Consider the following 27,389-nt stretch of genomic DNA (forward strand, 5'->3'; position numbering starts at 1 on the left):
CGCGCGGTCACGAGCACAGATTTGGAGATGTCGGTGCCGTCTCCGCGCTCCTGGAAGCGGAGAGGAAAGTGTTTTGTCTCCTCAAAGAAATCCGAGTAAAAAAAAGGACAAAATGTTTAGGTGAGTAAACCGCAAAGCCGTTGTTTGTTTGTTTGCTTCACTCGTGTAGGAAAGTGTTCAACTTTTAAACAAAAGCTTAAGTGAAATTGAAACCTTTTGATTGTGATGTTAAAAAACTTGTTTCTGTACGTGCGTTTCTATTAATCCATTGCAGGAGCTATTAAAATGAGTCGTTTAAGTTGTATGTTTTGTTTATCTCCGCCACATTATTGTGACTTTACTTTGAATGCTCTTTTCCCCCACTAGAGACCACACACACAGTTACAGCCTACGCACCACACACGCCATTAAATGGATTATTTCAGTGTCACTTCACTTTTTTTATTTTCTCTTTTTTTAAGTTTTGTTGTTGTTGTTTATTCTATTTTACAAAACATTGTGTAGCCTACGGTATGTTTGGATGTTTTGCATCGAAATACTCTATTACAAGTGCTGCACTCACACATTTTCTGTATGTTAAGTAAAAGTACAATCTGTTTTTTACTACTTTACTATAATGTTGCTTATTCTTTCTAGAGCAATGGATCATGTAGCAGATCATCAGTGTTGTAAAAAGTACCCACAAGTCATACTAAAGATATGATGTTAGAATGTTACTTTAGTAAAAGTGAAAGTCTTAAAGTCAAGTAAAAGTATCTGATTTTAAATGTATGCAAGTATCAGAAGTTGGTGATGGCTCTCAGTCATCCAGCTCATGTTTATTCTAAGCCTCTTGGATGAGAGGTGAAACGTCTTCAAGAAACTGAAACAAGTCCAGTTGCCTACAATATATCACTTGTAGTAGAGTAAAAAGTACAACATTTGACTCAATTGTAGTGGAGTGGAAGTATACATTTGCAGAAAATGGAAATACTCAAGTAAAGTCCAAGTACTTAGTTACATTCCATCACTGAGTAGAAGTAGCATGTAGCAGATCATGTTGTAGGAAGTACCCAAGAGTCATACTTGAGTAAACGTGGAGGGAAAGTATAATGTACCAGTCCAGAATTACAAAAAAATACATACTCCAGTACAAATACTGATGATGCGGCTCTTTGGTGAGTTATGTCACGTCTCTGTTAACTATAAATATATATTTGTGGTAAAATGTTCTTGGTTAGGCTCTAAAGAAAACATCCGCCCTTGATTAGAAACAAACTCTTTAAAAACAGAAGTCGGCTCTAAAGGCCAAAGAGCAAAAACTGACTGAAAGGAATAACATTTCAGACGGCTGATGCTTTTAATCATCACAGACGACACTGGGGAATGTGAGACATTTTGAGTGATTTAAAAGAAAGTATTCTTCACCTTTTTAAAATCCCTCCAATCACTCAGGTTACCTTTTTGTGAAAAGCTGTGTGGCAGCAGAGAGACAGGAGAAAGCTCTGTGTGATACGAGTGTAACACAAATTAATCTGATTAAAGAATTACAGCATTCCACTGCCGAGTCTCACACAATCATCCGGGCAAAAATGCAGGTTTACGATGTTGTAATGCTGAAAGTTCAGCTGCCCTCTTGGTAATTTGTGCTTGTAACAGCGTATAAAACTGTACCTCTGCTTTGTAAATGTCACGCCTAATCACTAATCAATTACGCCGCACCTAGAGAGCCGTCAGGGGAGCCGGGGACTTCTCTCCGGAGAGTTTACACTCGTTCACGCGAGTAATCAAGCGGGGCAGGACGGGTTAATGAGTGACTAGACTCGGGCAGAGGGACAGGTACACTTTACACTCTCAGAGAGACGCTGAATGTGGGAACATGTTGCCTAAATTAAACTGCAGATAATCCAAAAGTACAGCCTGGACTGAAAACATCAGAAGGTAAGAGGTCAAAGTTATTGAGAGTTTTCTTCCTGCAGGTGTAGACGTGTGTGGAGCTGAAACAGAAAATCTCCAGGCTGTTTTTAACTTTCCTTTCCTTAGTTTAATTTAGTGTTTGTTGTCGGTTGTGGTCTCTGTGTAGCAAACACTCAGTTCTCATTATGACGCTGTATGAAGCGCAAACAAAGGGCGAGTGCACTTCAGCTCCTTGTGTGCTCAGATAAAGATCAGCCATGTGTGCGTTGTAGGTGTGCCACATTTGGAAACGGACAAAACACTGCTGATTGTGTTCTCGTCTCCCGTTGGCTCAGAGGCGCTCTGTGTTTCAACAAAATGGAAATTTCTCACAGAAGCCTCCTCAAGTGTGACGATAATGTCATCTTCTCTGGTTTGATGTCACCCAATCAGACTGAACCCTGCCATTATTCTCCCCTCGACAGATGAGCGCCCGTAATCGAGCTCGGACAATCAGCCGATCCTGATTGGACTCTCTTTCCTCTCGAAACAAGTCGCCGCCTGCAGCCGCCGTGGAAGCCGGAGTCACCATGGAGACGGTGGTGATCGTGGCGATCGGGGTGTTGGCCACCATTTTCCTGGCCTCCTTCGTTGCCCTGGTGGTGGTGTGCAGACACCGCTACTGCCACCCTCACGACCTGCTGCACCACTTCGACTCCAAGTCAGTGAAGTCACGTTTAAATATACGGTTTGAGTTCACCTGTTACCTGATACTGTGTCATAATACTCCACCTTTCACCATTGATTAGCAACAGTGGTGAGAGGTCAACACTTCGCCGGCGTTTCAAGTTATTAACACCGTGTGCTCTCTTTCACAGACCCACAGTGGATCTGATTGGAGCCATGGAGACCCAGAGTGAGCCGTCAGAGCTGGAGCTGGACGACGTGGTCATCACCAACCCTCACATTGAGGCCATCTTGGAGAACGAGGACTGGATAGAGGACGCCTCGTATGTCTTACTGTCTTACCGGTGGCATTGTGGCGTGACATTAGAGTTTAAGATGTTTCAGGCCGGGCGCGACAGGCAGAAACTTGTTGTTTGGGTTGTTTTGCTTCGATGACTGATGCAGAAACACGATGGGCGGTGCCTGCTCACTGAGCACTCGGACAGAGTGAATAGAGGTGCTGCAGTGGACACTAGACGCTCAAAATAAACGAGCACAACATGAGATCTTTATCTTTATAAGTAATTAACTGGGGAAGTTTCATGGTGATATCTTATTTCACTGGACTCATTTCTCATCCTCTGAGCCACAAATCTGCACTAACACCAAACTTTCCCAGTTTCGCTCCTATCTACATCTACTCTATCTGTAATCTGACGGTCTGCTCTGAGGGGTTCACTCATTTATCATTCATAGCCTGATTTATCCAACATTTTATTCACCAAAACATTGCAAAACAAATGTATATTTCATTGCTGTTGACAGTTTTTTCAGATTTATGGAGTCATAAAAAAAAGATATCCATTATTCCCTCTGTAAAAGCAGAATGCTGAAGAACACTGAGACCGGCTTTGTTCAGCGTTTCTAAATTTCTGTTCTGGAAACGTATGCATCTTTAATTAGACAATGTCTCGTTTGCATATTGAAATAATCTTCATATAAGCAACTAATTCTGTGAACTTTCCTCCAACAGTGGTCTGGTCTCTCACTGCATCTCCATCCTCAAGGTAACAGAGTTTCTGACTTCCTCCTTTCGTCCATTTTCATCTATATTTTTACTCGCTGACACATTAAACTTTCACGTACAGATCTGCCACACTTTGACTGAAAAGCTGGTTGCCATGACGATGGGTTCAGGGGCAAAGGTCAAGGCACCAGCCAGCTTGAGTGACATCATCACTGTGGCCAAACGCATCAGCCCCAGGTAACACACACGACACATTTGCTTCATCAGTATTGACTCATCACAGACTCGGGCTAACGTCCTCGCTGTCCCGTCTCACAGGGTGGACGACGTGGTCAGATCCATGTACCCTCCTCTGGATCCGATCCTCCTGGATGCCAGGTAATCATTTTAAAGAGGCTTTTTGGGAGCTTTTTTTCCAGATGCCCAGTCTGATTGATTAGGTATCTGTGAGCGCTGGAGAGGAGCGACCATTTGACTTGATTTATCCGTAATGTAATAACCATTGATGTATGCAGAGATAGTCGCAGTGTCGCAGCAAATTGATGCCACCGGGGAAATATTATAACTCAAACTTTTGTGTTTTTCATCATGTAATCAGATTGAATCTAATGCCTGATCAGAGTAAGATGATCGTCTGAGTCTGTCTTTTAAGAAATAAATGCTTTTGATCCAGCAGCAGCCACAAAAGGAAGTAAAAAGATCAATTCGTCCTGTTCTTCCTCCTCAGGGCCACCGCTCTCCTGCTGTCAGTCAGCCACCTGGTGTTGGTCACCCGCAACGCCTGTCACATGTCCGGCAGTATGGACTGGATCGACCAGTCGCTCCACGCGGCCGAAGATCACATGGTGGTTCTGCGCGAGGCGGCGCTGGCCTCTGAACCAGAACGATTCATACCCGGAGCCGACGTACAGAGAGAACAGGCCATCTAGAGCGAACAGCAGCGGCAAGACATGCAAATATGTCCATTTTATCCTTGAGCTGCCTTTTTTTTTTTACTTCTGCACTCAATCGGTACTTAACAGGCACATGTTCTGCCAGGCAGTTATGAAAAGGCACACTTCCCAAACTCATCATCCAATCTAAAAGGACACTTCGCAGTAAACAGGCAGCACTGTCGGGTGAAGACGTATTTTTCTTATCATATTTGCACCTAAACGTGCTACAGCCTCATAGTAATAGCTGACAAGTACAGATATAGGTAGGGTTTTTTTTGTATGTAACCCTGCAACAGATCTTTTCAGCATTGCTCTATTTAAAGTATAAGCTGCCTGCAAGTGAAAGGCCTTTGGAAATTTTTTCCCGAGTGCACCATCACCCAGCAGTGGGCCTAAATCCAATCTCACCAGCACTGCACAGTCACATGGAGGCTTAGTCAGCTAATCCATTCTGAGGAAAATAACACCCAGTTAGCCAGTGAACCCAAAAGGGCTCCGACTCAGTGGACCAGTGGAACCCCGGCCAGATGTATTTACAATTTGTGGGGTCAGCGTGACTTGTGGAGCATCCCTCAGATGCTCGAGCGCTGTTTGAAATTTGTTGTTTGAGTTTTCGGAGAGAGCAACAGCTGTAGTTTCAGCAGCAGCAGCAGAGAAGTTTTTCCAGTTAAATGATGCCCTGTTGAGCAGTTACTGCATTGTGTTATGATTAATGCAGACTCTTATCAATATAGGAGCTGGTATCTGTTTTACTTAAAGGTTTTTTTAGCCAAAGTTTTATTTTTCCAAAATTATGACTTGGGCTATATCACATTCCAATCAGCCTTTATAGTTTAGTACTAAATAGCATGTCTTGGCATGCTAGCACACTAAACAAAGATGCTAAACATCATACATGCTAAACATCAGCATGTTAGCATTGTCAATGTGAGCATTAGCATGTTGATGTTAAGCAGGTATAATGTTCAGAATCTTTGTGTTTTAGCATGTGTTAGATGTTTAACATTATACCTGCTAAACATCAGTATGCTAATGCTCACAAAAACAATGCTAACATGCTGATGTTTAGCCAACTGTTGAATGAATGAATGAATGAATTTGTGTTTAGTATGTTAGCATTTGTAGCGCTAAACTTTACACCTGCCAATCATCACCATGTTGGCATTATCACTTTGAGTGTTAGCATGCTATGATAGGCTATGATATTTTGTTTAGGCTAGTGTGTTAGCATGTCTTAGATGCTAAACATACCTGCTAAACATCAGCATCTTAGCCTTGTCAATGTGAGCATGTTAGCATGCTGATGTTTACCAGGAATAATGTTTAGCATCTTTGTTAAGTGTGTTAGCATGTTTTAGATGCTAAACATTATACCTGCTTAACACCAGAATGTTAGCATTGTAATAGTTAGTATGTTGGCATACTGATGTAGCATCAAACCACTTTTATACCTAAGTACAGCCAGAGATGTTATAAGAGAGCGTCACAGAGCAGCTAGCATGGCTGTAGGTATCTTATTTTTCCCTTGTACAAAGTCAGTAGACGGTGAGTCAAGAAACACTTTTAATTCTGACAACAAAATGCTTAAAAAAGCTAAACGTTTGCTATCAAATTCAACTGCAGCAGCTGTTTCTATCTACAAGAAGAAAGATAGTACACAAATATCAAAGTAGACATTTTAAGTACATCACCGGTAGCTGTTAGAAGTGTTATTGTAAGTGGTGAGCTGTCACACACTACTGAGAGATACAGTCTGTTGCCATGTTGTGGGGAGTTTTTTTGAACAGTGTCGGTTGAGGTGAAGCAGAATTAGCGTGCCGTTTTGGGCCGGAGGGATGTTATTGGAGCATATCTATCATGCTTCTCCATGCATAGCTAATGGTGAATAATAAGGCATTACCCACAGCCACAATGAACACATGGGCTTAGGCTACAATACACATGGCACAAACATTTTGTACACACACAAGGCTGGCAGACAAATGAACACATCGGTACATCAAATGACACACAAATCATGGATTATGGAGTCAAGCACATGTGTTTTTTTTAAGATTTTGGTGACAATCAGGAAGAAGAAAGCAGTTTTTTAAATCCAAAAGCTGTAAAAGCTCTGAACATGCGGAGGTGTTTCGACGGATCGATCGAGAAGGAAACATTTAGAAAGTGTTTAGCCTTTTATTTTTCTTGTTTACATTGTTTATTAGCATTGATCTTTTTTTGTAAGCACTCTTTTGTTTTCCCACAGTTTGTTACTGAAGTCTTTCCCTCACTGTCACACACCTTCTCTTTTTTTGTTTTGTTTTTATCTTTCATTGATTTGTACAGATAAAATTAAGTTTCATAGGAAAAAATGTGTTTTTGTTTTTGCTCTGAACGATAGCTACGGAGAAATCCATGTCTGATAAAAAGTCCACACACTCATACTAATTTGACATAAATAAAAGTGAATTTCCTCTTTTTATTACGCTGTGAGCCGTCCTTTGTGCAGCAACATGGTGCAAATATCCCCCCTGTCTTCTGTCCTTCTCGGTGAGGAAGAGGAAGTCTGCTGCAGCTTGTTATCGCCGTCTAGCAAAGCAGCCCTTTGCTTTTCTTCAGATCAATCTGCTTCCAGCTTGGGAGCGAGGCGTACTCATCTCTCTTCATTTCCAAAATAGTCTGAAACATAATTGCAGTTATTTGTTTAGGGAGGACAACGATGCAAAAATCAATTCACGTCATGAAATATAAATGTTAAAGTTGAAACTTGCTCTCAGGATTAATCATCGGAGTCTAAGCGTGAGCGTGCGGTGACTTATACTCAGTGAACACTGCCGCCTGCTGGTTGAAAGACATCACTGCATGCTGCCGCATCGGTTTACCTGGAAGTCTTGATCTGACAGGTAGACCTCCAGGTGCTGGGGGTCAACTCCTTCAGGCAAGGGGCTCCGCAGCAGCTCCTCCAGAGGATACTGGGTCTTCATGAGCTGGGCCAGGGCGTCCTGCACCAAGGTCAGCTTCACCCGCCCCGCATCGCCCTGACGAGGAAAAAATGCGATGGGTATAGTAGATTTGTTTGAAGAGTACGTTTTAGGACAGTAAGATACTTACTTAGATACCAACAATCAGTCTGAAAAGTGATGATGGTGATTCTTCTAATCAATTAAACACTAAAATGAGCTGATGTAGTGAGGATAAGGAACCTGATATACTGATTGATGTATTTAAAATTAAAAATAACAAAAATCTAATGTCACAAATACACAGTAGGACACAAAACTTCACTTGCTGCCTGTGTCAAACAGAAACAGGAGAGAGAATCAGGCCTGGAGATATCTGCAGATGATATTTGGTGCAGTCAGGGTCTGGGCCTTGAGAAAGATACAACATTTCTGTGCCTCTAAAATCTGATATGTATTCAAAGGGCTTATTCAGACCGGGACAGGATGAATGCTGGAGGCAGTGTGGTAAGAAAATGACTTGTTTTGGGGGCTTTGCCCTTGAGTTTTTTCCATATTGGCAAAAGATTGCTAAAATAAATAAATAATGAAAACGGTTGGACTGGAAATTGCTCTTCTGTCACATTACACTTGGACAAAATCCCAGACAAACATGGCTCAGGATGAATACAACTTTAAAATGCATCCATCACATCCTGGGTACCTGTGTGTGGGGCCCCGGGCTCCTCTCCCAGCGGGGGAACACATTCGTGAAGGTGAGAGGTTCTGAGCCCTCGAAGATGAGGTAGGCCTGTGGTGGGCGTCTTGGGTTCATCTCTGAGATACAGAGAAGAAAATCATCAACAACCAGCATCGCCTTTCATTCCCGACCCCTCAAACATCTTCCCCTTCGTACCTTTGCAGTACTGCAGCGCCGTCTGCATGGCGCACCGCCTCTCGTTGTGCCAGCAGCTCCAGGCCGAAGCCGAGCTCTCCGTCTGCTCGGGCTGACCCCGCTGCCAGAGGTAGACCTCCAGACGGTTGTCGAGCAGGAACAAGGCTGGAGGACAGACAGGAAGGATGGGACGATGTATGAGACAATAAAGTGGAATTAGATTAGACTGGTGTTAGATTAAGGTCAACTTTGATGTTCCTGTGGGATGTTTGAAAAAAGGATTCAACAAAGAAAAAACAAAGTAAATGTGAAATAAAGCTCATTTTTATACATTCAAATGTTTATTTCCAATTATTGGGTGATAATTACTGAACCATCCATGAGAAATTAGATAGAGAAGTTAACGAGGGCTTCGGTGTGTTGGATGTGAGGAGCTCTCACCCGGCTGTGGTACAGAGTACAGACTCTCCTGGACGAAGGGCATCGGCATAACGAGCCCCGGCAGCCGCGTTGGACTTTGCAGCTCTTCGGCTCTGAAACTCCCCGAGGCGACGCTCAGGTGGAAGAGGCGAGGTGTGAAGTTATACTTTCCAGGATCTGACAGCACACATTTTGTTTTTTAAGTTTGATTTTAAAGTTTACAGCGAGAGAGGAGAGAAATGTCCTGGGTGGAGGTGTTTTCTACCTTGCAGCATGCAGTCGTAGGCCTTCCTGTCCATCTGCCCCAGTGCGGTCCAGAAGTCTGCCGGCTCTGAGCCCTCCTCCACTACCTGCACCTTCACAGGGCTGCTCTGGCTCAGGCCCAACTCTGACGGACACCTGATGAACACATCAAATACACAAGCTGGAAAATGATTTCAGCATTTCGATGTGATGATGTGGATGTTTTTCGTCCTGTTTCCAAATTAAAAGTCCAAATAGAAAATGAAAAAGAGAAAAGACTTTTATTTTTCTGCACAAATTACAATCTGAATTTCCTTTTCATGGCCACTCAGTCTATGTGACTTACGTTTGAGTGAGCCTCTCCGCCGCCCTCCTGCCGACCTCTCTGGAGCTGGCCTGAGCTTTACAGCCGGTCCAGAGATACAGCGCCCCCTGCTGGCTGTTGAGGAGAACAACAGAGCCTCTGGACCTCAGACCTGCACAGCAGCAGTCGACCTCCAGCAGAGATCCCTCCTCTGGGAGCTCCCCTCGCACACAGAACAGACGCCACTCTGCCAAAACAGGCGGATAACGACATGTCTTTTAAATCACACCACAGATTTAACAAAGAAAAACAACATGGCCGTACTGTACCTGCGTTAACGGCCTCGTCTCGCTTGCCCTTGTGAATGACCAGGCCTCCCTGGAAAAGCTGCAGGAAACAGGGAGGCTCCTTTCCCTGAGGCACCACCACCTTCAGGAGCAACAAGCACAAAGCCCTGTATCAGTCTAAATCTAAACTCGCTCACAGATACCAAATACACCGATGATCTATACTGAAGCTTGTACCTGTGACTCTTCCTGGTTGTTCATCCCGATGGACAGGAAAGCAGCCGTGTCCCGCCCACTGACGCTGGAGTGGCGGCCCCTCCACAGGAACAAGGCGGTGTTTTCCTTTTGTCTGGGTTCTCTGCTGCACTCATCGGGACTGTCTACAGCAGAGAAAATCACGGATCATCAGTAAACTGCACGGAGACAAATGACTCTACATCTAAAGCACAAGAAGTGTCAAGTTCAAGTATTACATCGTGAACGTCACGGACCGACAGTGATGACGCTGTACGTCCAGCGGATGACGTAGGAGTCTCCTTCGTGAAGCTGTCCACTGCTCTCCACGGGGACTTCGCTGTCGTCGAACTCCTGGACGTGCCAGGTGTCCACGGCAACCGTCTTCAGCTCCATCTGACGTCCCTCCTCCAGCGCGATGACCCCGTGCCCCCTCTGGACGTCGACCCCGGCCAACACGCTGTGGACCAAGCCGTCCCCTTCCAGCGACTGACCCGACACCAGAGCCTTGGCGTCGCAGGCGCTCAGGAGGTCTGATGACGGGGACGCTGAGAGGGAGGACTGAACCGGGACGGGCTGTCGAGAGATGGAACAACAGATGGTGGGTAGAAAAGTATTGTGTGCTGCAGGTTGACATTCAAATATCAAACTGTGAGATGAACCTGTGTCTCCTCGCTCACGGGAGCAGCTTCCTCGCTGCCTCCAGTCCGACCCGTCCAGTCCAGGAACTTCTCTCTGAACAGAGACGTCTCGTTGTGCTCGGAGACGCAGCCGAACAACGCCCAGCTGGGACGCCCCTCTCCCCTCCTGAGGACACAAGCAGCCAGGCAGAGATGTTGGTCATTATATCTTTAAAGACTAAAAAGGGCGTTGAGTTGAACTGGAGACATACAGTAGACGCTGGTTGGCAGTGAACCGGGGCTTATGTCTGCTTGTTTGAATTTCCAAGCAGCTGTCTTTCGCCAGCTGCAGCGTGTCGGCGTGTAGCCTGGGCTCAGAACAGTACGCTGGGATTTTACAGCATGTCATGTGGACACAATGCTGCGGCATCTCTGTGTGAGGCGTTGAATTACGAGCCATTTGTTCTTAAAGCGTGCACTGAACACCGACTGCAGACTTCTGGGGTCGTTGCTGCGTGCGTGGCAATCTTAACGCCTTGCTAAACTTCATCGTGTGCACCACGGTGCTCAGGTAATGCTGTGGCACTTACTCCACTGTTGCTGTTAACGCGTCCTCATCGCATTGATATGCTGTTATTTTCATTGTGAAGTACTGACTGAAAGCTTTACAGCCCCGCAGGGTGAACTCACAGCGGTGTGCCGGGGTTACACTGTGTGGGATCCAGTGGATTGACTCGACAGTTGCTGTAGTCATAAGCTCCAGCCCACACCTGGTGAGTCAGCTGGAGAGCAACGGTCCTCCTGCTGAGGGAAACATCCTGTCCGTGCCACAGGTACACCTCGCTGCCGAAATCAAACACCAGGGCCTGCGAACACACACAGAAACACACGATCAGCTTGAAACAACACATAAACAACAATAATCAACCAGAGAATCCAGAAGAGACCTCAGACCTCAGTGGAGCCCAGCAGGGAGACGCTGGGGATGGAGGCCCAGGCCTGTTCTTCGGGCACCAGCCTGTTCTCCACCAGCCTGTACACACAGTTGGACTCCACCACGCCTCGCTCATAGAGCTCATCCTCCTCTTCTGCACTGGCTCCTGTGGGGAGAGGAACATGCTGTACAGTCAATACGAACACACATCCAACAGATATTTGTCACCTCTTGTTAGATATTTTGTCCTCTCACCTCTGTATTGCGTCCGTCCTCCCAGAAGGCTCCAGAAGTCTGCGGCCAGGCTGCTGTCACAGTTCACCCCCTCCTCCAGGTGGACGACCTGGGAGGCCCGACAGCCGAGGTCCCTCTGACTCTGGATGGACGACGCCAGCTCGGAGGCCTGACAAGAAACAGTATCAGTTTCTGATACCGCAGCAGAACATGCATACAGAACTGGGACATTACAGAAAACTTATATTCCATCTCTGCCCCTACATCATCACTCAGGACCTTAAATGTATAATAAAAGGGAACATGGATGGTGTGATGATGCAACATGGGAGATGAAAGCATCGGTATTGTCAGGATCACCTCCAGGAACAGTTTAAATGTATTTTACTGCCTCTGTACGCTGCTCAAGATGCTTTTTATGCACAGAATGAGTGGTTTTTTTGTGCCATTTTATGCATGACCATGGAAAATTCGTCAGATGGTGAAAATATCATTTTAATTTGCATCATCCAGATACATATGCAGTGATATTTCACGGTATCTGGGCATGTGAAGAGATATTTTTACACGTTTTTAATCAAATTAACGTTTCATGGCTCATAGTTCCCTTCTTCTGGATGTTTAAATTTATGCTAACAACAAACTGTCTTGTAAAATTAATATTCCTCCGTGGTACCTTGGCTTTCTCCTGCTCGTTGGCAAACTCTCCGCTCCACAGGACGCAGTGCTCCGCAGCGACCAGCAGGAAGCAGTCTCCGCTGTTCAGCGACCGCGCCGACGGCTCCACCAGACGCACCTGGACATGCCGCCTACCTGTCACCACAGGCTCTAGTTAATATAAAAACCCGAACACACAGACGTCATGGTGAGGACGCCCGGCGCGCAGATAACCACAACTTCTCTGACCTTTGATGTGAATGAGCATCAGGCTGCTGAACGGAGGATAAGACTTGTTAGTCGCAGCATCAGAGGAAGAGATCACGCTGTCTGATCTGCTGAGGTGTGACTCGGAGGAGTTCTTGGACTCTGTGGGAAAATAAAGGAAGCTGAATGAGATAAAGTAAAATGAAAGGAATTTAAAAAAAAGAAATATTGCCGCTCACTGTTCTCTGCCTGGATCCTCTCCTCTGATGCTGTGTTCACTCTCTCGCCCATGTAGTCCTGCCTGATGTCCTCCCGGGCAGCCAGAGCCCTCAGAGGGTTTCTGGAGCCCTGAGTCCGACGGGACGGACGCACTGAGCGCCTGTGCTCCGCTACTGCTGAGGTCAGCCTGCAACACACACACACACACACACACACACACACACACACACACACACACACACACACACACACACACACACACACACACACACACACACACACACACACACACACACACACACACACACACACACACACACGGCAAATACAGTTAGTTTAGACGTACATTTTATTTAATAGCTTTAAAATACCTGGTGGTTGCAGCTTCTCTCCACCACATCCCTGAATATTTAAGATGTTTTTAATGTGGCTAATAATCTCACAATCTGAGGTAAAACAGGCTCACATGGGTGTGTTGGTTTGGCAGAGGACGTCCAGGTCCTGCTCACTCTCTGTGGCGGCAGCGTCTCCACATGGTGGTGGTGCTGCACAGGCGGAGGGAGGCGACTGATCTGTGTAGAAACCTCCGTCGAACGTGTTTGATTCACCCAGCGGCGTCTCCTCCTCCTTCACGTCATGTGGATCCGCTGACAGCGGGGAGCCCTGTGGAGCTGCCGGGGGGGCGGGACAGGAAGTGTAGACTTTAAATACTTGCGCGGAGATTAGAAAAACAAGAAAAGGTTTTTATCATATGAAATAATGCCGTTCTAACCTTCATATGTGCATGTTGGAGCTTCAGTGGATGGTCTCTGCATCTGAGAGGCGTCATTTCTGTCTGATTCTGGAGATCCAAGAGCTAACAGGTGGGGAACACAGAGGGCAGGAGTCAGAGACAAACATCTACTGAGGTAAAGATGCAGAGATTATGAGAAGTAAACTCACCTCTCTGGGCCTCTTCCTCCTGCTGTGTGTTCATCTCCTCGGCTTCGTCCGTCTGAAGCTCATTCTCAACTCCTTTCTCCTATACAGCCAAAAAAAAAAAACAGATGTATTAATGTAAGATTTAAGCTTCGAAAATATTATAAGATTTAAAGACAATCACCTTCTGTCTCCACTGAGGCTGACTCTGGTTGCTGGTGGGAGAGGAGACTTCTTGCGCCTCAAAGGACTGATTCGTCTGAGGGGGACATGAAGGCAGAATAATTTGGATCAAGAGGTAACAGGTTCAACGTCTTTAGTGCAGATCGCAGAGGATTAAATATGATGCAGAGTGAAAGGTGACTTAACACGACTCATTTGGGAGCAATAAACAAAAAAAGGGCGCACAGGAGATTGCAAGGCAAACAAATGTCAGGCAGCAAAATGACACTCAGGATACAAGATGTACAGATTTCTGATGCTCTCAACCACAAAACACATCAGTCAAATCCAAAATGTGACAAAAGTCTAGCAGGAGAAACGTATGGAGTCTAAAAAACTTCGACAGAAACAAAATAAAACTCACCCAAACCATTATTGTTAGTCTTTCAAACAATCACCTACTCATCATGTCAGGTGTGGTTGTTGAAACAATGGAAAGACAAATCAAGATGGTTTTGGTGAGTTTTATAGTTCTTCTGTCGAGTGTGTTTTTACAATCGTAAAATTATAGTTTTTGTAAATGGAGTCTGGTGGAATTGGAACAACAGAGCGGCTGTTTCTGGTGAAACCAAACGGGTAAAGGTACATAAAGGGGGGACACATCTATTCATTTAAGCAAGACAGCCTAAAGAGAAACATTCATTTCATGTTCTCAAAAATCTAATTCTGAAAGTTGGGTTTTTATTTCCAAAAACAGACACGGCAGAAAGAAGTTTAGACGCCACAAGTGTAAGAAAACTACAAGAGTAAGAGCTCAGAATTAACAGTAACACGATGTAAACGGTTGAAGTGAAGAAGTGAGAGCTGCGAGGTGTCACTTCAGGAAAAGGATCATTCTCACACACAGAAACACTTCGCAGGTGACGGCTCGTTAGCGTGAGCCAAACTTCACGCATCTTCTGTAAAAAAAAAAAAAAAGTCTGCATACAGAAACACTGCAAACACAAAGAAAAGCTGCCATCCATCTGCCATGCAGCGGCTCGAACAGTTACCTGGTTGAAACACATGATATACTGGGGCGTAGTGCTAGAATAGACAGAGGCAAAGACGGGTTCCTGGCAGAGGAGAAAGAGGGAGGGAGGCTAAAGCTATTGTAAAACAAGCGATGGAGACTGAGAATGATCTTTGCGTTAGTTGAAGACGTACCCAGCACTGAGGGTTCACACTCTCCACAGGAAGCTGCTCCGTCTCCTCCTACAGGGGGCAGCAGAGACAGAGTGACAGACGAGTAAATAAAAGACAGGAAACAAATAAAAATGTTTCTGCAAGTATAGAATTAAAACAGACGTCAACCGAGCCGAAGACTCACACACGTAGACGTACACACACCCCGTCACCGCGGTGCAGCTGAGCTCGTGAGGTCATTAAAGGGTCGACATTTAAAGAGCACAATAATCAGTCTGTTTACATTCCTCGTCCGGTTCAGAGACACTAAACTGCATCCCAGTATCAACACTAAACGGTCTGGGTATATTCCCCAGTAACTTTAGTCTGATCTCCAGATATTTAGCACCTCCCAGATCCAGAGAGCTGTTGCTAAGAGATGCTATATCTGGTTTCACTGGAACGACAAATGCACCGATGCAGCCGCCGCCCCGCTTCTCCTGCTGGATTTAAGGGCGGCAGGAAGAGTGAACCCAGTGACATCTACGTGCGGTTTTATCCACATTGTGTTCTGATTTCTATTACGATTCAATCTGTTTTAAGACCTGTAATCGATGACTAACGACTATTTTAAGTATTAATGATGTAATGATTCTCTACATCAACCTGACAGGCGGCGCTGTGTGTGGTGGCGAGAGGCAATTTAATAATCATCGACTGATCCCATAGAGTATCCAAATAATCAATTAATCATGAGTTGATGATTTATTTGCAGTGAAAATGAAAATCTTTGTATCAAAATTTCAAACAATCATCGATGGAATAAACCTACAATTTACTCAGGTACAATTTTCAGGTACTTTACTTGAGTTTTCCCTTTTTCTGCTACTTTATTCGTCCTCGCCGCTGCATTTATTTTATAAAATGTAGTTACTAGTAACAGATTCAGATTATTTGATTGTTTACAGGCTATTAAATGTGATGCGTTACCAATCAGACATTGTGTGAGAGGACGTTGCATCAGAGCAAAAAGTAGCACATTTTTAAATTTGTTTATTTTATCGGCAAACTGACAGAAAAATCACTGATACTATAATCGGAAAAATGCTGAACATTGCTGATAATCAGTCTACCTCCTGATCTTGTCCGAGTAACAACTTGACTGCTTTCTTGCTGGGATAGCTGGAGTATTTCCTCTTAAACAAAATGTTTAAACAGATACAGTTATGTCAAACTTCTGGTGTTAGATGGGCTGTTCAAGAGCTCTGAATAGCCTACGATGATGTACTTTGAAGTCCCTTACCACTCTCAGATGAACAATCAGTCTCTCCTGGCTGTGTTGACTCTGAAGATGTACTCTCAACTCTCTGCTGACCATTAAACTTCATCCCTGTCTGCTGACAGTCTGAAACCCACCGTCTCTGAACCGGACTCTCAGAGGATTAGAGATTATGTAGAGGCTACCCCTCTACAAGCCATAGATGAGCAGAACAGCTGCCGATTCTGCAGCTGTGATTTGGAAAGTCACTGGAGGGCCACTGAGAGTCTCGTCGTGCGTTTTGTTTCCTACCTTTCTCCTGCCGGTGTTGTTCGCCTCCTGCAGTTTGTCGGTGTCGTCTACCAGCGTGACCTGAACGTGTCCCGTGACTGTGGGTTCTTCATTCGTCATCCAAACACCCTCCTCCTCATTCTGCTGCCTTTTGCACAGATAACAGGGAATGTAAACCAGTGATAATATCAAAAACACTCACTTATGTAAATATGATCATTTTTGTCATCCTACTTCAAAATGTCCCATAAATCAGAGCAAGACCTTCCAGATATTGATGTATCAGCCCATCAGACACTTACTGAACTCTCTCAGCAGTATCTGAGCTGTTCTCCACAGCAGAAACCAGCTGTTCCTGTGGCTTCGTCCAGCTGTTCCTCTCCTCCTGAAGAGCGTCCTGCTCTGACAAGGCTCTTGTTGGTGTACAGGCGATGGTTTCCCTCCTGGTTCGAGCCCTCTGCCTCCAGGGAGCTCCAGTCAGCGAGCCTCCCTCACCGCGCCTCTCTCTCCTCGGCGGTACGGGAATATCCTGCCGCTCCGTGCTCTCCACCCTCCCTCGTGTCCCCTCTTCTTCACAACCTCCGCCATTCTGTTCGTGGCTGAACGCTGCATCCGTCCTGCTCCACTCGGAGCCTCCGGAGCTGCTCTTCTTCAGGATTCCTCTCAGGCCCTGCTGGGTCGGGCTGCCAGGCTCCACAGGCACGGGGCCGGCGTCAGGTCTCGGCTGGGAAAGTCGTACCTCGCTGGGTTTGAGGTTGACAGACGAGGCCTGCTGTCTGTCGGACAGATGAGCGGACAAACAGAAGGCGGGAAGCTGTACGGGGCCTTTCTGGAGCTGAAGATGAGGAACAAGGGTCAGACACAGGCTCTTTTTGTGATATCTCTATAAAACACTGTAAAGTTTAATCATCTCACCAGGCTGACCTCCTCCACAGTGATGGGCTGCGTGCGGTACCGAGCCCCCTTCTGCCTCCGTCTCTCCGGGGGTCCCTCAGCGGGGATGTCCCCCTGCCTCCCCGGTAGGGACAGTTTGTTGAAGAGGGCGAGCTTCTCAGTCATGCTCAGCTTGCAGCTCTCATCGTCGTCCTCCACTGGCTCAGCCTGCTCGGACTGGGACTCCACTGGTGGTGCTGGTTTGGGGGCGCTGAAGGAAATAAAACAAGCGTGTGATTACAGGAGAAAAACTGTTATCCAACATGCACCCTCCAAGCCCCAAATGTGTATTCATCCACAGCTAAAAATAGTCCCCAACAAATGCACCCTTCACTCCTGTTTGGCTGACATTTGACCCGCCCTTCCTCTGCCTTCGATTGGCTCTGACCCTGACATTCTTCTCCCAACCGTCTAACCCTGACCAAGCATGAACACTCGACAATCAGAGGGACACTGGGCGGGTCTTTTTGGACATTTTTCTGACTATTTGCCTCGTCTTAAACACATAAAGGTCATCCCACAACAACAACAGTAGAACCGATGTCGACATAAAACTGTTTAAGAGCCAACCGAAAGCTAAAATCCACCATCATCTTTCCTTCTAGGCTTTCCTCCCACCTGATGGCCACCATTTCCTCGCAGGTGATTGGCTGAGTCAGAAAGCGATGGTCGTTGCCGCGGCGCACCCTGCGCTCATGGCAGACGCTGCCTGAGCGCGGCTTCAGGAAGGCCGAGGCTTCGGGGGTGGCAGACTTCTCCAGCTCCTACAGAGGAGGCAGGGGACACGTTAAAGGGACAGTTCACGTACAAATCAGCAATACATAATTATCCTCTTGCCTCCGATGCTATTTATCCGTCTAGATTGTTTTGGTGTGAGCTGCAAAGTTTTAGAATACAATGGAAATAGATGGCACTTGGATGCAAATGCATCTTGGATGAGATGCTTGTGGCAGGATGTAAACATTAATGCTGTCCTCATTGACTGAGCTGTAACGTTAGTTAGCTTAGTTAGCCAGCTTCTTGTCCATGAGCAGATGCACACTTCCTTCTGTGTGGTGTCGTTCAGTAGAAAGAAAATAGTTCCTACACGAAACTGCACACGACGAGGTCTGTGGATCATCTTGAATAACTTTGTCTAATTTCTGAAAATGAGACATTGCTGTAAATTTTTTTGGCGCTTAGAGCACCAAAAGCCTGAGCGCCATCAAGTTCCAGAGAGGCATCACTACAGCTCATATCTCCAAAATTCGGCACCTCACAGCAAAACAGTGTAGATGGATAAAAGGCACAAAAGCTAAGAGGGAAAATACGTATTTTGGATTTTATCGAGAACTGCCCCTTTAATATCAACACATCACATTTGCTTCACCGTGGCCGTTTTTTTCCAACAGGTGGACCCCAACGCTCAGGTCAGATAGCAGCCTCAATCAACAGCCTCCAACTTCTAAATAAGTAATAAGTGTGACCACAAAAATGGCAGTGAAAACTCCCTCTCCTGATGTCTCCTGTTCTATTTGTATGGACAGATGGAGGGGGCGGGCGGGCGGGCGGGTGGAGGCTCAGATAGCCGGTGAATAAAGCAGCTCGCTGTAAGGTGGAGCGTCTTGGCTTGGTGGATAGAATGCCGGCCCAACAGGTCACAGTGAAACCAGAGCTGCGCCGGCTTCAGTTACCTCCCCGCCTGCCTCAACCAGAGAAGCAGGCTAATTATAACATGGCTGCTACGGTTGTTAATGGTAATACAGTGTCTGCCACGTTTTCACCTGGTGCTGCAGGAACTCAAACTGTGCAGGAGGTGAAATGTAGGAATGGAGAAAAGAGAAAAATCCACATCATCTTCTCCACGGAGACGAGACAAACGTCCCGACTGTTTTTGGATGCGTTTTCCGGACACTATAAATTTAGTCTTTCTTTTAATAAGTGCAGACTGCAGCATTGAAGCACCTGTTTGACCATTCATATCAGTCAACGTGATCAGGTTGTGTTCTGCAGGCTCAGCACTGACGCACCACGCGTCTCAGAGTGTAAGGAGAGCAACTGAGGTGAGGAGCTTTCTCCTCACTGTTCAATATATTTCTCACCAGCCCGCTGCTTAGCTGTTCGGGTTGAGCAAGCTAAGAAGAAGCTCGCTCCGTATTCTCAGTTTACATCTATTTTTCATTCATGTTGCTCATTCTTGCAATTGATGACAGCTAAAGTAGCTTGGAAAATAGCGATATAGGGGTGCTTAATTTGATTAATTTACCAATGAGACAAGAATTAGGTCGTAAAACTGATAGATGCCAGAGCAAAGTGTTACTGGTGGCCGGGCCTCACTGATTACTGAACCAAAACACACATTTATAATGTTATTAATTGATTTTGGTGAAACTGGATCACATTTTATGGACACAATTACTCTGTGATTTACGGAGTTTCCTGATGGACAGTTAGATTTTTTTGCTAAAGTAGGCCTAACCACTAACTGCTGCTAATTGTAGCTGCGGTTAGCCAGTTAGCACAGTTAGCTGTGCAACTTGCAAACCCACCCAGGCCTGAAAAGTCCAAAGCTCACTGACACTCCCCCTTTCACCCCCGAGGTCCCAATCCCGGCCGAGTAAGCTACTGTATTAGGACAGCTAACTGCACTGCTAACTGAGCTAAGATAAAACACAGAGATAAAGTGTTAGGCTGTTTTTGTACTGTAATCAGCGAGGCCCGACCACGAGTAACATAATTCTTGTCTCATTGGTGGTCTGATGAACAGTTAATTCATCAGATTCACGGCGCCAAATCACTATTTTCAAGCTACTTTATCTTTCATAACTCACAGGACTCATGACCGTGAAGAAGGAACGGAAAAAAGATAGGCGCAAAGTCTACTGAGAATACCAAGCTAGCTCTTCTTAGCTGGCTCAAGTTAGGCTACAAGTGCAAGAACAGGTGTTTATGGTGTGGAGTGGGAATGAAAGAGGCACCGTTCTTCCTATCACAAGTCGGTTAACCCTCAGAATGAGGTTGAAACTGTTGTTTTAAAGGTGAAATAGTTGCATAATGTTGCTTTAAAAGGTGTTATCAGCAGCAGCCTTTGGGACGGACAGCAGCACGTAACAGCAGCTGCTGAGACAAACATAGACTCACTTTGAACAAAGACATCTTGGCTGCAACACTCATCTTGGCTCTGTCGTCTGTTTTCACATCAGCTGTGAGGGAAAAAAAACATAAATCATCATCGTCATTAGGACGTGCAGATAAACATGAAAACAGATTGTGAGTCAGCAGAGGATGTGTGACAGTTGATCAGGAGTCCAGGAAGGTGCATGTGATCATAACTGACCAGACGAGGTCAAGATTCTGTTACTTTATACTTCCACACACTTTTTTCCCACACTGTATTTATCTGACAGCCATCGTGATGAGCTTCATTACAAATTAATATTGTTAAAAATACAACGATACATTGTTAAAGATCACACAAGAGCTGAATTTGGAGTTCTTGAGTGACTTTGTCAGCAATTTCAACTCCAAACTTCTCAGAGGGTTTAATTAAAATATCTGTTTGAGGTCAAATGATCCAATATTTCACAAAAAAAGATAAATGTACAAAAAAATGTGAGCGAATGTTGTCGCAAAACTCAGATTTGTCTCACTTATCCGACCTTTTGGAGGGGACGGACCCCTCGGTTGGTAAAAAATGGACTGAAACTTCAAGTTTCTGTGTGCCACATTTGGTCGCTGAGTTTAAGTAAAGCCTTATTTTATCTTGTACTTGTGACATACAGAAGCAGAAGGCACAAAAATAAACGTTACGACGCGGGACCTGACATCAGTCCAAACAGCAATAATAAAACAGATTTACGTCGGCTTCTTGTTTCTGTAGTTGCGGTGTAAATTCTCGGTGAGTCAATCCTGCTCGTCATCTTTTCATGGCGGGGGTCAAAAGTGCTCCACGTGGCTTTTGTGAGGCATAAATCTGTCATCGCTGAGGAGATCGACCATTGTGAGCCTAAAAATATAACCTGATTTATTTCATGAGCTATTAAATTAGTTTGACGAGGCAGCTGTGCAGGTTTGGTGCACACTCGTTGTCCGGGACAAGCGTCTATATTTTTCTGAAGTATTTGTTCCTTCTGTTCTGATTGTGTGATGTCAGCAGCTTTACCTTTACAGGTCTCCTCTTCTTCCGTGTCCAACAGCCTAGGAGAGTGAAGAGAGGCGAAGCATGAGGTCACCGGGTGAAACATGAAGCAGGCAGGTGATGTGGGCTGAAATCTGCGGCTCCTGTGCGCCGTCTTTCAGATCCTGCTTCGAGCTCACAATGCATGTCTTTGTGTTTCAGTATTTGGCTTAAACAATCAAGATACTGTGTCATATTTGCATGCACGGTGAAGCAGCACTCTCGAGGTCATAAAGGAGGAGGAGCACATGCAAACTACACCACCTGTGGGCAGTTATGTAAAGGTGCTTCACCTGCAACACCTCAGTCTAAGTGTGGCTGCTTTTTTTTTTTAAGTGAACCAAACACTCCAATCTAAAACACTGCAAAAAGACCACAGCAAACAGTGTCCTCTTTGGGAAAAACCAAACTGGTGCCTCCTCTGCAGAGCCTGCACCCTGACCACAGCACACAGCCCCTACCCGCTGCTCTCCTCCATCTCATTGGCTGTGATCGGCTGCGTCCTGAAGCGCTCGCTGTTCTTGCGACCGGCACCTGGCCCGCCGGGGAGGTAACGCCGGGTGCGTCGCCGGCCCCCCTCGGAGCCCGGCTTCACAGCCAGATCCAGAGAGGACGTGGCATCGGGGCAGCTAGTGTCCACACAAACAGAGCGGGAAGAAGATGTTGAGGCGCAGACAGATATCGTCACAGAGGTACACAGGCTGATAGTGTCAGTCTGGATCACACACATGCAGGAGATCATACAGTTTCTCGGGCTGCGCTCCGCTGCCTGCCTGCTGCAGAAGGGCACTTCTCAACTGGCCCACCGACACCCGAGTGCGGAGCTGCGGGGCATCGAGTCCAACAGGGACGAGGCACCCCTCCCCACTCAGCATGCTGGCAGAGTCACCCTGCCTGGAGGTGGGGAGGGGGGGAGGTGAGGATGCAGGAGCGGGGAGAGGAAGGCTCTCAGAAACAAAAGTGTCATGTCGAACCTTTTCGGCAAGAGCTGCGAAGAAACGTGCAGCTCTGACCGCAAAAAGGTTCAACAGTGCCGTTTGCTGTTTCATGTTGCGTGCTCCAAGAAAAAGCTCCCAGGCCGGGACAGTAGCAAACAAATGCATAAGAAGAGTCAAAGTGGCTTTAACACTCCCTGCTGGGACCCACTGATTTAGACCTCTCACTTTTAATTAGTAACAAATAAACACGGAGCAACTGGTGAAGTCCAGGAAGGTGCGAGAGGTCGCCGGTAAGAAGCAGAGTGACTTGTTTTACTGAATGTGTGAGATTTACATTGTAAACTTCAGAAAAGTGTCAAGTTTTCTGATGTCAAATGCAAAAATTATATATATTTTACATGTACTGTGTATAATAGGGCTGCAACTGATTGTCGACGAATGTTTTGATTATTTTCTAGATAAATCGAGCGGGTGTTTTGTCTCTAAAATGTCAAGTGGTGTTTCCCAAAGCTCAAGGTGACCTTTACAAACGTCATGTTTAGTCCACAAGCCAAAGGTATTTAGTTAACTGTCATACAGGAGTAAAGAAAACAGAAAATATTCACATTTAAGAAGCTGGAATCAGAGAATTTTGACCTTTCTTTCTTAAAACATTCCTGGTTTGTTGCTTTAGTCATCTGAGCTGCAGCACTATTTTCTTCTGCTGACATTGTTCACGTTTGTTTCCTTTTTCTGTCCCGTTTTTGTGATGTTTTTCTTGTTTCCCCCCCCTTTTTTATAGCACTTAGTACGAAAGACGCCTACCTGGTTTGGTTGCAGCTGTACAATGAAAATGAAGAAAGTCAGTTCTATTCAATTCCACTTAAACCAATTAATACATTTTCACAATAGTTGGCAATTTCTTTTTAATAACTGACAACTTATCGATTAATCGTTGCAGTTCTAGTTTATTAAATGGCCCATTTTTTAATTTATTTGTTCATTTATTTATTTAATAAAAAGGATCCACATTAGCTGAACGCCCTTGGCACCAGCTTCTTGGGCTCCTAAAGCCAATACATCTTATATGACGATGATAATAAGATCTGGTGTGAATCTAGAAATCAATTGTATTTAAACCGAACAAAAGAAAGTGGATCAGATGGTTTTCATGCTTTTCAAGAAGGGAGACACACTCGTACGCATCATTTACACACAAAACATCATGCTGTTATGTCCCAGATAGACACAGCTCAACAGAATGAAGTCCTTTGTTCTCCCTGGTTGCGCTCTCCTCGATGTAATGCAGCACTATTTTAGGACAACACCTACGGTGTGTAGTGATGTCAAGGTGGAAAAGGTTGAAGCAGGTGACGGGTGTCAGCAGGGTGAGGACGTGGGCACGTTGCTTTATTGGTGTTTGGACAAATTAAGCCTGAAACACCTGCTCCCCTCGACACCCAGACTCAGGACCCAGAATATACACAGACAGCTACAGTGAGCTGCATCGACAACACTAGACATCATTAGCGGTTACTGATAAAGCTCCTTATTTACTGGTTTTTACAGCATGTATGTTTTGTTTTTTTGTTGCTTGAATAGTTAATTGATTGGTTGATTGAAAGAAAATGAATTGCCAACTATCTTGACGCTCAATTAATTGTTTTTCAAGCAAACATATCAAACACTGGCTTGTTCCAGCTTCTTGAATGAAAGGATTTGCTGCTTCTCTTTGTCATTTGTCATAATAAGTAATAATTCTTTTGGTTTTGGACCGGTTGGTTTGACAAAACAAGCAATTTGAAGGCGTCACTTTGGGCTCTGGGGAAATTCTGATGAGCATTTTGTCAAAAAAATTGCAATTTCTGACTAAGGGTTTAGTCGAAATATAACTTCTTGTGGAAAGATAATTCATTGTTGAGTCTTATCAAATATTGACGCCTTGGGTTGGTGTCCGGAACCAAGCTGACAACTTAAAGCTTCAATATCTGACGGGATGAGACTCAACAATCAACTATCTTTCTCCACAACGTTACACTTAGTTGCCTTATTTGTGAAAATAACTGACAGATTAGTGAATAATGGAAATAATTGTTAGCTGCAGACCTATTTCCATCTGAAGGAGAGACCCAGATAAATCCAAAACCAAGATTCAGACTTTTTGCATGGCACTTCAACAACCTATTCTCCACGTGTGACTCACCTTCTCAAGCAGTTGGACTCTGCAGGAGCGTCTGCCTCTAATCCGTTTGTAACCCCTCGCGTCCTGCCGTTCACTCTTTCACCGAGGCCGTCTGAGTTCAACGCCTCCCTGTGGGTTTGGGTCGCCGGGTCGTGCACCTCCTTCCTGTCCCTCCGCACCCACTTGGTAGGCAGCTCCTCCATGTTGCCATAGCGTTCGGCCAGCTCTCGCCTCCTCTCAGCTTTATAACGAGCGATCCGCTCCGATCGGGGCTCCAGGACCGGGTTCTCCATGGCGTCCATGTCCCTCAGATGGATTTCAGTCGAGTCTACTCGAATAGTTGCAAAGCAGATGGGTCGTTCTTTGTCCACTTTTTAGCTAAGGCAAAATGCAGGAGCCAAACTTCCCTCCTGTGAAATTCAGATTCCATTGGACCTAAGGCCTTTCTTTGCTGAGGGTGCACCGGTCAGGGGTTGCAGAACGATCTGTTCCTTTGAGGATGAGGCATTGCTCCTGAAAGAGGAATAAGCAAAGAAAAAGCAGGTAAGAAACAAACCAGACAGATGCACTCATGTGCCTCTCAGCAGTCTGTACACGTCTTCCTGAAAAGGTCCATTTTTCTAAAAGTGCATCCTTCATTTAGGTCTCCTCTCTCCTCTTGTTGAGTCCATGTAAGATGACCTGTACCAACCTGCAGTACCATGCAGGAATCTCCCCTTGCACTGAAACTCAACACCTCAACAGCTCAGCTCCGCTCTGGGTCCAGGCCTCCATGGCACTGAGTCTGCAGGCTTTCTGGATGTAACTCAAGCCGGACAAGTCACTGTTTTCTTGTTTGAATGTTATCTAACAAGCTGAATATCCACTTTGACAGTTGTATGTCAATAAAGAGGATGATGCCTGTCATTAACAGATGTGAAGCTGTGGTTTGATTTGAATTATGACGTGTTCTCATGAGTCAAAAAAAAGTCCTGGTTGGAAAACATGGTTGCCTGGAGGTGAATAAACAACACTGACAAAGCTTGAGGCTGTGAAGCACATAAATAGTCCTCATATGACACGATTTGCATTTAAAGATAGCAGCTAATCATCAGCAGGGTTAACAAGTGAGCGGCTGTGTGTGCTCACCAATATGTACAAACATAAATGTGCGTTTGGATGCGTGTCCGTGCGCTTTTCCAAAACTGTGGATGTCAGCATTCCTGATGCAGGAAGCACAATGGAGCCAGAACAAAGAGACGTGAGCCGCGGACTTAGTGCACCAGATAGATCTGCAGCAGGCCTGAATGCCTCTGGTGGCAGCGGAGGTCGTGAAGTAAAAGATGCAACTTTTAAGTTTATTTAATCGTGTTTGCGTCTCCTGTTGGAGAGAGAGAGCAGATTAACCACATTACAGAGTGGGAAGGTCAAAGTCAGTCTCTCAGATTAAACCATAATTAATGTTGGCTATGTACGTTGTACACAAAACAAGGATATGTTGAAACTTCACTTTTCTTATCACAACGCTGTGCTTATGCTCTGGCTAGATTTAGGCACAAAAACCACTTGGCTTGTGTAAAAAAAAGAAAAAGAAGATGTTTTGGATTAAAATACATGTCCTGGTCTCCACAAACACGGCTGGAGATGTCCCTCCTTCTCAAAAATATAACTTTTGTTTCCACAAATGCAACAAGGGAATTGTCCCGACTTTCTCTTAAAAAATACAAAAAATTTTGACTTTTCATCAAAGATATAATTTGTTTTTCGCAATGAACACAGGCAGAAATTGTCCTGACTTCTCTCAAAAAAATATCCATATTTTGTCAACTCAAACACGGCTGGACATTTTGCGGAGGTCTCCCTAAAAAACAATATCCAGTTTCACACGTAAATAAAAAGAAATCAGAAAATTTAGAGTGTTTTTTCTTAAGAAACAACTCAGAACGATTCATCAGTTATCAACATTGATGGCAATTGATTTAACAACACGTCCTCAGATCTGCCTCTATCAGACACACCCAACATATAAACTAAAGGTCAGGTTTGCTGACATTGTCAGCAGGAACACACGCTGCAGATCCAGAGTGACCGTGCTGCAGAGAGCCTTAACGAGCTGAACCATAACATTCAGTGATCCCTGACATGAGACAACAGGCTCAACGTTTGCTGTTCTGTGTATCTGTGTTCTCGCAGCACGTGTACATGTGCTTTGAACAAAAACAGTCAGGCAACCGGAACTGGACAACTCACCTCCCTGTCCAAACCCGGAGGGCGCGAGCCACAAGCATCCCCAGTCTCACTGACGCCACGCTCCTTTATGTTTTCGCTGGCAGAACATGAGTACGAGTCGAGGGTGGGCCACGCTTGTTTAAAGAGCAGAAGTCATGTGACGAGCGTGGGGATTGTCGATTGGGGGAGAGAATGCCATCGAGGCTCAGCAGGGATCACTGCCTTCTAATCCAGCAACACTAGTTGACACTAGCTCTGAAATAATGCCAGTGGATGAGCACACAGGAGCCAGTCTACTCAGACAGGGACATAATACTGTCCAGAGGGTTAAGGGAAGGAGAAGATCACCCAAAAATTTTAATTCAGTCATTATCTACTCACCCTTATGCCGATGGGAAGTAGATGGGGGACTTGTAAAATAGCCTTAATCAGAGTCTCCAGCAGCCCAGATTGATTTGAAAAGACATTATTTACAGCCTTGAGGTCAAGAATTAAGTCTTCACTTCTAACGGGGTGCACACT

The 27,389-nt window shown here is 45.3% G+C and overlaps 2 protein-coding genes across 4 annotated transcripts in view; one reads left to right on the top strand and one right to left on the bottom strand.

Annotated features, from left to right (window-relative positions):
- Positions 1–6,967, top strand: tmem98 (transmembrane protein 98). The gene is made up of 7 exons (XM_084371313.1): positions 1–120; positions 2,361–2,596; positions 2,754–2,885; positions 3,575–3,608; positions 3,690–3,805; positions 3,887–3,946; positions 4,296–6,967. Exons 2-7 carry the CDS (start codon positions 2,466–2,468, stop codon positions 4,495–4,497), a joined length of 675 nt encoding a protein of 224 aa, XP_084227439.1. The 5' UTR covers positions 1–120; positions 2,361–2,465; the 3' UTR covers positions 4,498–6,967.
- svilc (supervillin c) overlaps positions 6,931–27,389 on the bottom strand; it is a 22,066-nt gene continuing 1,607 nt past the window's right edge. The window contains exons 2-33 of one of the 3 annotated variants that reach the window (XM_084371307.1): positions 24,681–25,172; positions 22,305–22,454; positions 22,022–22,189; positions 21,546–21,580; positions 20,525–20,586; positions 18,023–18,168; positions 17,387–17,615; positions 16,774–17,306; positions 16,493–16,619; positions 14,965–15,012; positions 14,811–14,873; positions 13,781–13,855; positions 13,621–13,699; positions 13,451–13,534; positions 13,145–13,349; positions 12,699–12,865; positions 12,502–12,621; positions 12,272–12,408; positions 11,617–11,764; positions 11,382–11,527; positions 11,118–11,293; positions 10,470–10,614; positions 10,065–10,383; positions 9,811–9,953; positions 9,616–9,715; positions 9,329–9,533; positions 9,005–9,138; positions 8,761–8,916; positions 8,341–8,484; positions 8,149–8,261; positions 7,368–7,523; positions 6,931–7,164 (exon numbers count right to left, since the gene is read on the bottom strand). In XM_084371307.1, the coding sequence (XP_084227433.1) occupies positions 7,075–7,164; positions 7,368–7,523; positions 8,149–8,261; positions 8,341–8,484; positions 8,761–8,916; positions 9,005–9,138; positions 9,329–9,533; positions 9,616–9,715; positions 9,811–9,953; positions 10,065–10,383; positions 10,470–10,614; positions 11,118–11,293; positions 11,382–11,527; positions 11,617–11,764; positions 12,272–12,408; positions 12,502–12,621; positions 12,699–12,865; positions 13,145–13,349; positions 13,451–13,534; positions 13,621–13,699; positions 13,781–13,855; positions 14,811–14,873; positions 14,965–15,012; positions 16,493–16,619; positions 16,774–17,306; positions 17,387–17,615; positions 18,023–18,168; positions 20,525–20,586; positions 21,546–21,580; positions 22,022–22,189; positions 22,305–22,454; positions 24,681–24,961 (4,884 nt within the window). In that variant the 5' untranslated portion in view covers positions 24,962–25,172 and the 3' untranslated portion in view covers positions 6,931–7,074. The remainder of the gene's footprint in view (positions 7,165–7,367; positions 7,524–8,148; positions 8,262–8,340; positions 8,485–8,760; positions 8,917–9,004; positions 9,139–9,328; positions 9,534–9,615; positions 9,716–9,810; positions 9,954–10,064; positions 10,384–10,469; positions 10,615–11,117; positions 11,294–11,381; positions 11,528–11,616; positions 11,765–12,271; positions 12,409–12,501; positions 12,622–12,698; positions 12,866–13,144; positions 13,350–13,450; positions 13,535–13,620; positions 13,700–13,780; positions 13,856–14,810; positions 14,874–14,964; positions 15,013–16,492; positions 16,620–16,773; positions 17,307–17,386; positions 17,616–18,022; positions 18,169–20,524; positions 20,587–21,545; positions 21,581–22,021; positions 22,190–22,304; positions 22,455–24,680; positions 25,173–27,389) is intronic. The other 2 variants (XM_084371308.1, XM_084371309.1) reach the window with 2 other exon arrangements.

The sequence above is a fragment of the Pagrus pagrus genome (genome assembly GCF_965226575.1).
Source record: "Pagrus pagrus genome assembly, chromosome: 13".
Taxonomy (NCBI): domain Eukaryota; kingdom Metazoa; phylum Chordata; class Actinopteri; order Spariformes; family Sparidae; genus Pagrus; species Pagrus pagrus.

What these genes read in the sequence shown, in the direction of transcription:
- tmem98 (XM_084371313.1), top strand. Translation starts at nt 2,466, where the DNA reads ATGGAGACGGTGGTGATCGTGGCGATCGGGGTGTTGGCCACCATTTTC. An exon ending in CTGCACCACTTCGACTCCAA is followed by an intron (nt 2,597 to 2,753) that starts GTCAGTGAAGTC and finishes TCTCTTTCACAG; the next exon opens with ACCCACAGTGGATCTGATTG. An exon ending in GCCAAACGCATCAGCCCCAG is followed by an intron (nt 3,806 to 3,886) that starts GTAACACACACG and finishes CCCGTCTCACAG; the next exon opens with GGTGGACGACGTGGTCAGAT.